Source organism: Ursus americanus, chromosome 12 (genome assembly GCF_024610735.1).
Source record: "Ursus americanus isolate L20-20 chromosome 12, mUrsAme1.1.p, whole genome shotgun sequence".
Classification (NCBI taxonomy): Eukaryota; Metazoa; Chordata; class Mammalia; order Carnivora; family Ursidae; genus Ursus; species Ursus americanus.
In genome coordinates, this window is record NC_142138.1 from 46,254,699 (window position 1) to 46,267,847 (window position 13,149).

The 13,149-nt window shown below is 38.4% G+C and overlaps 1 protein-coding gene across 6 annotated transcripts in view; it reads left to right on the top strand.

Annotated features, from left to right (window-relative positions):
- The window catches only part of TLCD4 (TLC domain containing 4), a 101,259-nt gene that overhangs the window by 68,899 nt on the left and 19,211 nt on the right, over window positions 1-13,149 (top strand). For all 6 annotated transcript variants that reach the window (XM_045801727.2, XM_045801725.2, XM_045801729.2 and 3 more), the window contains one exon: window positions 10,500-10,573. In XM_045801727.2, coding sequence (XP_045657683.1) covers window positions 10,500-10,573 — 74 coding nt within the window. The remainder of the gene's footprint in view (window positions 1-10,499; window positions 10,574-13,149) is intronic.

Genomic DNA, 13,149 nt, shown 5'->3' on the forward strand with positions numbered 1-13,149 from the left:
AATAGCATGGCTGTTCCAGGGGAAAGGGGCCCATATGCCATTAGAAATAAGGTTTGTCTTGCAGAAGCAGTGTGGTCAAGGTCAGGGCCGGGGACCAGAAGAAGGATGATCCTGTACAAGGGGCGAAGGAGAACTTCAGAAGGGTAGAAAGAGAACCACAGAAGTATACATTTAGAAAACAGTGGTTAAGGCCCCTTATAGCAAATTGGTAATTTAAAAAGCTATGAAAAATAATATATAAGCAGATGACATTTGAAAAAAAACTAATTAGACAGGTCATTCATTTTTATTGGGGGATTAGAAAACATTGACAAGCAAAAAGAAAAAATGCCCCAGTCCCACAACCCAGAGATAACTATTTATGTTTACTTAATTACAATTTACATTTAGGAGTGTATTTCTACTTTTTTCCTATGTGTGTATGCATAAGTTAAAAATAGCATTCTGTGTATGACCATATATTACAAAAATGGGATCAAAACTAAAATTTAAAGTTTGTTTTGCATATTGAAGTATTGCATACAACAGAATAACTTGGGTAATCTGTGTCAGAAAGCAAGGAACCTATCAAAGACTAATGGGGTTGTGTCAAAAGGACACAGTAACCAACATGAAGGCTGCCCTGTTGGCTAAAAATGTGACCTTTGATCACCAATTAGAATAACTACTGTGGCCACTGAAACCCATTGATTCAATGAGTTCTTGCATGGGGTCTCTCATGTGGGTGCTATTAGGTAGCAGTTGGGATTGCTGTCCTCTGAATCAACAGGGCTGAACGGGGCTCATTCTAGTAGCTGGCAGTTGATGCTGGCTCTCTGCTAAGACCTCAGCAGGCCTGCAGCACCCATATGTGGCCCCTCCGTGTGCCTTGGGCTTCTCAGGAAGAAGCTGCAAGGCTTCTCATGACCTCGCTTCAGAAGGACCCAGAATGTTACTTCCTCTGTGTTCTGGTGATCAAGTGAGCTTCCTAGGGCAGCCTGGATTCAAGGGGAGGAAAATAAAAGCCCACCTCTTGATATGAGGAGCACTGTGCACGTATAGGGAGGGAAGGAATTGGTGGTGGCCATCTTGAGAGACTGTCACCCACATCTTATTTGTCAATGTTAGAGAACATTTATTATCTTCTTGCTATGACACGTAAGAATTTAACGCTCACACCTCTATTTCTTTTCCCTTCTTCCTTTCAGTGTTGTTAAAGGAGTTTTAGTTTCTGTCTCACTTCCTCAGAAAACTTTTATTTCTGGTTCTGTAGCACCTCTTGATACTTTTTAAGGAGAAGGTATTAGTGCTCCTATTCTTCCTTTTGTGTCTCTACCCCCTACTTTATTTCTCAACTTCTGTCATTTGTCCTTGGACTTTAGTGTTGCCACGATTTTAAACGGTTTACCTTTTATTCCGTAGCCACATTAAGTTTTCCTTTATATCTAGTTGATCCTACACAGAGAAAATGAATAACATGTTTATGGCGATTATATTAAAACAGTTCACTGCACAAGCAAGATTACATTTCCTGTCTAATTTTTGCTTAGAGTTTCTGATGCCGCCCTTCTTTCTTGCAACATTTGCCTTTATCATTTAACATTTGAGTTGTTCCATATTCTGGAGGATAGCATGGCATGTCTGCGATCGTCTTTTCCCAGCCCTTGGAGCCCTCCATTCTCCACTCCAGTCTGAACAGATTGCTCTCTAGGTCTGCTGCCCAGTGTCCTGGGCTTCCTGCCATGACTTTCCTGGTTTGGGGCCACTGTTTCCTGGATCCCATGTCTGCCTGTCTTGGTTCACTCACTCATTGTGCTACAGCATAACCTCAGATGATTTCCTAAGGAAGGGTGTGAAGGAGGTAAATTCTCTAAGCCTTTTGTAAGTTCTGAAAATGTTTGCATTCTCAGGCCATCTGGTTGGATCATTATCTCTTCTGGTGGCATGTGGATATATAATCATATTTAACCAATTCCCTATTGTTATGTGTTTGTTCTGAGTTTTACCATTATGTATAAATCGAGTGAACAGCCTTATATCTTTTCATATTTGTGCCATACACAATTATTTGCAAAGAATAATTCTGTAGAGTGGAAATTCTGGGCAAGTGGTATGTACATTTTTAAGTATATTGACGTGTTCTGCTAAAATTCTTTGGAAGGTTACCCTGTGCCTTCAAAAGATGTATGTGTGTGTGTGATTTAACTGGTTACTGTGTAGAGATTATTATGTGTCAGTGGTTCTTTTCACCAAGAGATTGCTTGGTTTTTGTTGTTTGTTCTCTTTATTTTTGTTTTTTGAAGGCTGGCAGTTAATATGGCTCAGGAACTCTGAAGAGGGTAGACCAGAATTTTCTGAGCAAATTGGAGATGGTACCTGGAAAGAGGATAGACATGAACTGTCTTTAAATATTTGAAGGGTTATCATGTGAAGAAGAGATTTTGGACTGCCAGGAGCAGAAGTGGGACTGGCAGGTAGAAGTCAGAGAGGGTGCAGTGTAGCTCTGGAACTTTTGAATAGCAATCCCAAGGTGGAGTAAGCAGCTTTAGGAGATGCTGCACTTCTCACCATGGAGTTGTCCAGGGAGAAGGGCAAACTGGAAGAGCTTTGGTAGATGGGATTAAGAAATCTGTGGGTAATAGAAGTAGGCCATCTTCAGAAGCCATTTCAACACTACTGCATAGGGATGGTAATGAACATAAAGTTGTCATGAACAGAGCGAAGTTTGGGTTAGGTGAAGTATGGTTGTGAGGCAGAAAGTTGGCATAAACCTATTCTGTAAATAGAACAGTACACCCTTAGAAGTATTTATTTTCCTTTTGAAATTAAATTTTTTTCCTGCAATGATTAGAAAGTAACAGCAACCACTTTTTGGGGAATGATGTGTTGAGATAACATATGTTTTATAGTGAAAATGGCAATAGTGAGCCCACATTCAGTCCTAATTGTGATGGTGATGTGTCATTCTTCCTACCTCTTCCTCATCATTTCTGGCTGGGCCCTTCATCCTGTGAAGTCACCCAAGTATCAGTGAGCTGAGGACTAATAGGAAGGAATAGGCCCTTTTAGGACTTGTGCAAAGGCTTAATTAATCTTTCTAATCATGGTATGAAAAATTACTAGGTTCAATTTTAACTAAAAATTTTTTTTCACTTTTTGAGTGCCTTTTCTGTTTTCATATTTTTCATGTTTGCCGTTAGTACATAGCTCATCTTATTCTCGCACCAGTTCTGTCATAAAGATGGTATTATGCCCATTTGACAAATGGAAAAACTGAAACTTAGATCAGCTTCGCCCGAGGTCACCCAGAAGAGCTAGGGTTCAAGTCCTGGCCTCCATGCTATAGGCTTGTGATCATTTACTGACTATCTCTGCCTTCCCAGACTTAATTGCTTAATTATCATAATGAATTTCCCAAATAGAATAAGGTTTTGAAAGATTCTAACAGCCAGCCGGCCAAGAAATATTTATGGAAATTCTGCCATCAGCATCGGGATGTAGTGGTAATAATCAGAGGGCATTCTTAGACACTTCCATCTATCAGTTAATTCTAACCCTGTCATTCCACTGTTCCACAAAACAGGAAAGATGAGAATTGTGGCAGCAGCAGCCACACACTCCTAATAGCAGCTCTGTTAAAAAGTATTCACCGTATTTATAGAGATCTGGAAATGGGGTTAGAGAAATTCAGAAACAGCGACAAGGTCGTGCAGTTAATAAAGGGCTCCTTGGTTTGCTGGCATGTTCTTTGATAACCTGCTTCTAGTTGTTTTCCTTCTGATCCATAGCTGGATCAAATTTTCCTGCCTCTATTGTTTTTTTAATTGAAGTACAGTTGACATACAGTATCCTATTAGTTTCTGGCTTACATCATGGTGATTTTATATTTTTAAACATTACCAAATGATCTCCTGTTAAGTCTAGTACCGTCCATCACCATATAAAGTTATTACAATATAATTGACTCTATTCCCCTTGCTGTACATTACATCTTTATGACTTAATTTATTTTATAACCGAAAGTTTGTACCTCTTAACTCCCTTCACCCATTTTGCCACCCGCCCCCTCCCTCACCAATACCCTTTTCCTCTGGCAACCATCAGTTTAGTTTGTTCTTTGTATCTGTGGGTCTGTTTCTGTTCTGCTTTGCTTGTTCATTTGTTTTGTTTTTTTAGATTCCACATATAAGTGAAATCATATGGCATTCGTCTTTCTCTGACTTATTTAACTTAGCATAAAACTCCCTAGGTCCAGTCTATCCGTGTTCGCACATATGGCAAGATTTCATTCTTTTTTATGGCTGAGTCATATTCCATTGTGTATATATACACCACATCTTCTTTAGCCATTCATCTGTGGATGAGCACTTAGGTTGCTTCCGTTTCTTGGCTGTTGTAATAATGCTACAATGAACATAGGGGTGCATGATTCTCTCTGAATTGGTGTTCTCGTTTTTTTGTTTTTTTTGTATTTTTTTTTCAGGTAAATACCAAGAGGTGGAATTGTGGGATAATATGGTAGTTCTATTTTTAATTTTTTTGAGGAACATCCATACTGTTTTCCACAGTGGCTGCATCAGTTTGCATTCCCACCAAGAGTGCATGAGGGTTGCCTTTTCACCATACCCTTGCAAACACTTCCTTTTTTTGTCTTTGATACTAGCCAGTCTGATGGGTGTGAGGTGATAATCCCCATCTCTTTTACTTGCCTACCCACTTTTTTTCTGTCTTGCTTCACTAATCTAAATGTATCAAGTTTTGGAAATTAAATATCAGACTTTTTTTTTTATCATAACACATTTATGATGACCTCTAATTCTTTTCTAATGATGTCTTTACAAAATTAAAATCTGGGTATTTTTCTCCTTTTCTTTTAGAATGGAATACTAATATTCTCATCAGAGTGCTCACCCACTCAGAAATAGGTTTGTAGGACTCTTAGGATTTTGGTTTTGGAGGTGATTCTGCTTGCTTCACACTGAGGAGCAGGTGAGGTTCAACTCAGGAAATATGGGCCAGGCACTGCACTAGGCTGTATGGATAGAACAGTAAATGAGATGCAAGGAATATAGATATTTGCAGGGGTAAGCATCCTGACAAACAGAGAGATCTGTTGAGACACTTGACCCCACTGGGGATTAAGGAATCAGGAAAATATTTCTAGAGGGATGTAGTTGGTCTACCTTCGTAATGCTGTGGGATCTGTTGGGGTCTTTGTAAATCTTCACTAATTACAGTTTCAGAGAAGTAAGGAGGTAGTTTCCCCAAGGGCTTAGAGATTCCTGGGTCATTTGTAAGTTAGGACAGTGGTTCTCTAACTTTAGTGAATATTGGAATCACCCAGAGGGCCTGTTAAAACTAGATTGCTCATCTGACCCCCAGGGGTTCTGATTCAGTAGGTCTGTGATGGGGCCTGAGAATATGCATATCTGGCAAATTTCCAGGCGGTGCTGATGCTGCTAGTCTGGGGACCACACTTTGAGAACCCCTGGGTTAGAAATGAGAGAACTAACCATTTTCTTTGGGAAGAGGTGAAGGAAATTAGAAGAAAAGCCGGGATGCTGTGCCCAACTTTTTATAAACTCAAGAGAGACTCTTTTCAAAGTGTGGAGATACTGCATTTTGGCTAAATTTAGATGAAAGCAACATACCAATTTTATAATTTTTACTAGTAACTTTTAATGTTTAAAGACTATTATAAAGTCAGGTTTTATCTGATACTTATTTGATACGTTGGTTAATAGTCACTTTTAATTTTATACCAATTTGAAAGGAGTTAGAAGAAACAATTTTCTAAACTCTCAAAAAGCCTTAGTATATTTCTTTTTTTTATTTTTAAAGTTCACTAGAGAGAAATATTTAAATTATTTCTTAAAGTTTGAGAGTAAAACTGTTGCTATGATATTTCAATATTTTGCTTGATTTTGGTGTGTCTGCTTGAAAATATTTTAGAAATCACAAAAATTTTTTAAAATTTCAGTATTGGATCTCATCTTTGGAAAAATGATTTATTTGAAAGGTACAGTAAATAATTTAGCAGTGGCTTTGGCTGACCTTAGGAACTTATTAACTCATACTTTATAGCAGTTTGGTCTGTCATACCCTCTAAACATTGGATATAGTTACCTAGAATGCCGTAGATTTAAAACAACTAAACGAAAGAGGAAGATTATTAGAAAAAATAAGAGTGGAAGAAGAGATGCCTTTAACTGAGGGGAGAAAGGCAGTGTTATAAATGAGAGAATTTATCTTTAAAAATAAAGTAAATGTTTATTACATACATGAATTCATTATAATAGAGGATTGTCCTAATAAAAAAATATTTCTAAGATTTTTGTATGTCTGATTCAAGTAAGAATCTCACTAAAGTAACTATTTTCCTTGCACTTTTTGCCTCTCCAAGAGTCATGTTCTATCTGTGCACGATTTTCAAAGCACTATTTTCAGTGCTCTACTCACTGCAGAATTTAACTAGGGAGAAAAGCAGGACATTGCAGCTTTTTAATTTTCCTGGGATGGTCTCCAACTAAACACAATTACTTATCTTTCTGACCTTTTCTTAACTGAAGTATTCCAACCACTTCCTTTGGAAACACCTAAACTTCAAACAAATCACCAAAACTAAAGAATAAGTCCATGAAACATCCAGGAACTTGGAATATGAAAGGCAGTTTGTTACCTATTATCTTGAAAGTGCTTCTTTGTGCTAGATGAGTTAGGGAGGTCCGACATTTACGCTTTTTTCATTCCTCTTTCTCATCGCTGGGAATGTGATTTTGATTATGTATTAAAATGAAAAAGTTCACCTGCCATTTGGGATTCATTATAGTAAAATTCATAATGAAACAAAGATGGGAGTGGCCTGCCCAAGTCCATCCTGGTTTTACCATTTTACCACTGAAAATCTCACATCCTGTGAAATCTTTTCCTGTGATGCAAAAAAATCATGGCAACCGTGATTGGCAGTTCACAATAATGGATCATCATTGTCACGTTATGCTGAATGATGCAACTGAAGTGTGTTGTAATCATGAGCATTAACAGTCATCTTTGTGCATTGGAAGTTCAGATAATGAGAATAGTTACAATACCAACACCAGAATGCTGCAAGCGTCACCAGTGAAGAAGGTTATAGTTACTATATATGGACATATGTATAATATATATTATTGCATCTATTAGTATATAATAATACGTTATTATAGATGGATGGAAAGACACTTGCATTAGGGAATTAGATAACTGAAACAGACTATACTGCACAATATGCAGAAAAGAATTTGGGATTGGACATTGTTACGGATTAAATTATATATATCCCGTCCCCAAATTCATTTGTTGAGGTTCTAAGTCCTACTACCTCTGAATGTGACTTTATTTGGAAATAGGATCAATATAGATGTAATTAGTTAAGTGAAAATGAGGTCGTAGTTGAGTAGGATGGGTCCCTAATCCAATATGACTGGTATCCTTATGAAAAGGGGGAAATTTGGACACAGATATGCACACAAGGAAAATGCCATGTGAAGACTGGAGTTGGGCTACCAGAAGCTAAGGAACTGCAAGAAGCTAGGAGAGAGGTCTGGAGCAGGTCCTTCGCTACAACCTTCAGAAGGAGCAGGGCCTGCCAACCCCTTGATCTCGGACTCCTAGCCTCCAGAACTGTGAGACAATAACTGTCTGTTGTTTAAGCCGCCCAGCCTGTGGTACTTAGCTATGGCAGCTCTAGCAAACTAATTTGGGCCTGACAGAGGTGGGGATGTGAAAGGACCGGCAGAGACTGAGTCTCCCAAGTCTGGACTGAGACAGGCAAGTGCATCTAAATCCATCTGGATTTTTTTCATCTTCCAAAAAGACATTGATGCTCAGTTGAAAATAGTAGGCACCAAATTAACGTGGACCTATCACATGGATATACACATTTTATTTTTTCCCTTGATTGTTCTATGAAACTGACTACATTTCCTGATTCAGAGGTTGCAACTAAAACATCCTGTCAGTGAAAAAAAAAAAAAAAGGGTAAATTTTGATAACAGATGTGTTGCCTTCTTAGAACATAGATGCAGGTTGTGACAAACACTCATACAATGAAATAATGGCTCATTTTGGGGAAATAAGACTGCTTCTGAACTCAAAAATGTTACCAGAAAAGAGTAGCCACATTGAACAGGATCTTCTTTACTAGAACTGTTAACTTATTTGGAATCCATCCAGTATGCTTTGGAGTGCTGGAAAAGGATGGATATTTTACACATGGATAGTCTATACAATGAATTTATACATGCAGAGGACCTTGGAGACAAATAGCTGGCTAGCAAGACAAGCCTGTAGGTTCAAAGTGGGTGGACCTTTTCAAGAGAGCTGGGAACTGCATTCTGCAACTCTAAAAAGCCTCCTGTTGCTAGTAAGTAAAATCTCAAGTATTTTACGCTCACACCTTTCTTAAGAAAATACTTAGATTGAGGTCATCCCGTTGGATTGATACCAGTAATGTGGACTTCTAAGAGCAGAGCTACAAGTCAAAGTGAATTTTATGTTGGACTGTAGTTCATTCCTGGAAAATAAAAAAAAAAGGGCAAAAAACATACATATACCTCACCTAAAGGCTACAAGCAATTCAGAGAAGTAGTATTGGAAAAGGAAACAAAGAGTAAAAATATCCTACTGTATCATGGATAAGAAGATGTCACCATTATTTTTTATTAAATATAGACAACAACTGTTTAGTCCTGTTGTATTTACATTCCCCTTTTACAAAGTTTCAGCTGTATGTTTCTCAAAATATACAATAATATAGCATACAATAATATAGCCTACTAAATTTAAATATTCAGAAAAAGAGTTAAATAAAAGGGCAGAAAGGAACATAAAAATATTGGGGTGCCTGGGTGGATCAGTTGGTTAAGCATCTGACTCTTGATCTCGGCTCAGGTCATGATCTCAGCGTGGAAACACTGATTCGCATGGCTCTGCTTTGGGTGTGGAGCCTGCTTAAGAGTCTCTCTTTCCCTCTCCCTCTGCTCTTCCCCTCCCACCTATCCCTTTCTCTCCCCCTCTCTAAAAAAAAACAACAAAAAAAACCACACAACAACAAACACACACACACACACACACCATAAAAATACTACGTTTTCACATTTTATTTGTTAAATTGTCCTCTTCTTAATTACTACTAATTAACACTATTAACTAATCTTACTGTTTGTTTAAATAAAATCTCTTATTGTAACAGAAAAGTAAATAGTACAGAACAATATACAATTACAGATAAACACCAATTCTTCATAGTTCTCTGTTAAAGTAATAACACATGTGAGTTATGTTGTCATGTGTTTTTCAAGTGGTGTGGCTGTGTCTTGGCTGACTTAAGATAAAGTCGATCACCCCCTATGCACAATACGCACCTTGCCATTGTCTTTGTCCCCTTGTCCCTCTTCCTTCCATTCCTCCTCATCACACATTTCAGTTTCACTAATGCCAGTGAGTTTCAGATTATAAAAAGTTCTAGATTAGTCTTGGAAAAGCTAATTTGTGTAACCAGCTCTGAATTTTTAATCCCTAAAATAATTTCCATGGAGAAGAACTGAAAATCTTCAAATAAAAAGTTCATTTTTTTATATTGCTTTATATTGTTCCCACTTGGAAGGCAGCATGGCATATAGCTTGTAGGAATAGGGTTTCTTAAGTTCCATGTATATCTAATGTTTTGGGGGCAGGTAGGACTATTTCTTTTTGTGTGTGATCATAATTCTGATTGAATTGGAAGTGCTGGAATGACAATTTACCTAGTAACAGTTTTTAAATTACATGATATTTTTGGAATGTATACATTTTTTCTTCTTTCTAGTATATACTTCTTTGTTCTTCAGAGTTTATTAACTCTGTTCTACTTTTCCTAGTATTAAATTCATACAATGTCCTAGGCATTGTGTTTCTAAACTCAGAGAGGTCCTGAGAGTGTGTGTTTTAGCTGTAGGATCTTCTGATTGACAAGTATGTTTTTTAGGTCAAATGTGATACATAAGTTTTAGCATGTGTTGTTGCATTTGGCAAATATGCATCTGCTCACAGGCTTACATATTGTTATTTAGGATTTTAAGTACACTTTTGAGATTTTTAAGGTGGTTTATTAATGGATATAAAAATTAGTTTCTATTAGGTATTTAATTGCTATAAAATCCCTCAACTTCTGCAATTCACACTGCTTTGATCTTTACTTCTACAGTAACTTGAGAATGCTGTTACCAGTGGTTGTAGAATTCATTCGTTCGACATGGGACAACTGCTTAAAATCTGTTCTTATAGGTGAACATAAGCGTCAATATGCTGTCTTTTAAAAATATTGTAGAATTCCAGTGATATTTCTAAATTCTCATAAAGAAGAAGATCAGCTAGGAGACTTGGTCTGTTTTGATATCAATTGTTATTTTATGCTGAGAAGTTATTGAATGTTCCTTTAATACTTGGAAATGTTGATAAGCATGTCCTCTCTGACATTGTGTTTTATGTGTATCATCCAGAGACATGGAGTCCTGTCATACGTTGGGAATTTTCGCCTGCTTGCAGAACTTTCCAGCCCTTTTGTGAATCAGCGGTAGGTAACTAATTATTTTAAACTTGTGCTGTTTCCTTTTAGCTTGGGGAAATTTTTCCCAGGATCCTAAAGCTGCTAAATAAAAATGAGATTATGTGATGTGAATTATTATCATCATTGTGCAAATGAGGAAACTAAGCCTTGAAAAGGTGAGAGAAACTTATCCAAGATCCCCTAGGTAGAAAGTGGTGGTTCTGGCTTTTGAACAGAGTTCTCTTTGAAGGATGGCCATGCTTTGTTATACTTGGGTTCATCGTGGGTCCAGTTCACGTTCTTGACAACAGCTTATTTCTGTTCCCAAATTCTGATACCAACATTACCTTCATCCCTCATTAAAAACAAAAAAAAAAAAACAAAAAAAACAGGCTTCTAATTTTAGATTTACAGAAGTTGCCAAGATAGCATAGGAACACCCATATCCTCCTTACCTGGTTTTCCCTGTTGCTGATAATGTTACATTACCATGGAACATTTGTCAAAACCTAAGAAACCAGCATTGATACATCACTGTAAAGTGAACTCCAGACTTCGCGGGATTGCGTTAGTTTTTCCATTAGCGTTTTCCTTTTGTTCTAGGATTCGGTCCAGACTGCCACATTGCATTTAGTTTCATGTCTTCCCAGTCTCCTGTGGTCTGTAACAGTTTCTGAGTCTTTCCCTGTTTTTCCTGACTTTGACAGTGTTAAGAAGTACTGTCCCGTTGTTCTGTAAACTGTCCCCCAGTCTGGATTTGTCTGTTTTTCTTATGACTAGGTGGAGGTGATGGGGTTTTGGAAGGATTCCCATGGAGGCAAAGTGCCCTTCTCATCATATCATGTTAGGAGGTACATGACGTCCACATGACATCACTGGGCATGGGAACTCGCATCACACCGTTAAAGTGGTGTTTGCAAGATTTCTCCACTGTGAAGTTTTTTCTTTTCCTTACTCTATCCTTTAAAAGCAGCATATGAAGGATAGCCCACTCTCAAGGGGCTGAGGGGGAAAGGAGGGAGGTGGATGCTCATATTTGCCAGTGGATTTATTATGTTGCTCTATGACCCTTATCCTGTCATTTAACGAGGTCTGCAACATGTCTTTCCTGTGTCTTTCCATATCTATCGTCCTAGGTGAGGGCCTTCAGGATCTCCACAGTTCGGTTATTGCCATAGCCTTCCGACTGACTTCCCTCCTTCCAGATTCACCCTCTCTTCAGTCCTTTCTTCACAGTACTGCTGATGTATCCAGCCAGTGATCCACTTTCTGGACCTTATTTTCTTCTAAAAGCTGTATCCTGTTTAGACTCTTCTCTGACTTTGAGGTTCACTGTAATGTGCTCCGTATGTTTCCAGCCTTATTTCTTACTGTACATTAGAGTCAGTTCTGAACACTTACTGCCTCATGCACCTGTGGGTGGTTCTCGAGTTTCTTCCCTTATTCACATCCTCCATTTACCTTCCATCTTTGAAAAATTTACCTGTCTTTAAAATCTTCGGTCAAAGTCCCAAAGCCAGGGGAGGCTCCATGATTGCGTGTAGCCCTTTTGTGACTTAGTACAGAGATAACCCAGAGAATTGGGACTGTCAATCAGACTCACGTGGGTTAGAGAGCGTACCCTGTATTAAGCCAAGGATCCAGGTAATCATGAGGCACTGGCAAAGCTCCCTGGGTCCTTTTTGCATCGGGCAGACTCTGGAATAAGGTTACCTATGAGGGCCGTAAGCAGTACGCATAGTTCCTGTTGCCGACTGGAAGGAGCTCTCTTGATTGTGAAACATCTCCATTTAATACTCAAATAGTTACATAGCTTATGTAACATTCCCCAGGGGGTCAGACCCCTTAAATCCATACATTCTAGGTTCGTTTGCCATAAGCAGTCCTAGACTAGGTATATCCTAAAAGCATTCCACGGATGTGACTCTCCTGCAACAAATACCATTAGTCTGTTTATCGGGACATTTGTTATTAGTATGTTCACTAAGTGTTTAGCCTGATCTTTAAAAAAAAAAAAAGATTTTATGTATTTATTTGAGAGAATGAGAGTGAAAGAAAGAGAGCATGAAGTGGGGGGACGGTCAAAGGGAGAAGCAGACTTCCTGCTGAGCAGGGAGCCCAGCTAGGGCTCAATCCCAGGATCCCAGGATCATGGCCTGAGCTGAAGGCAGACGCTTAACCGACTGAGCCACCCAGGTGCCCCTAGCCTGATCTATTTTTTTTTTTTTTTTTGCCAAAGGTGGTGGGGGCAGGGGAGGAGTGGTCTTTGCACCCCCAAAACAGGAGAGACTAGATTACAGATCTGCTGCTGAACCTTTTCTTTCCCAAGTTTTGCTTATACACGGTCTTATTTTATTTGCCCATATTTCAGATGGTGTAATCTTACTTCTTCAAGAAGACAATCAGTTTCTTGGGCTTGGCCATTTAAATTTTTGAAATAATAACTCCGCAATCGTCAAAGACTCTGATAATGTGAAAGTGTAGAGCAAAGAGCATGTACTTTGAAGTCAAACGACCTGCATTCAAATCCAGGCTCTCCTACTTAGCACTGTGTATGAGTGGAAGATATTTAATCTCTCTGAGCCTGGTTTCTTACCTATAAA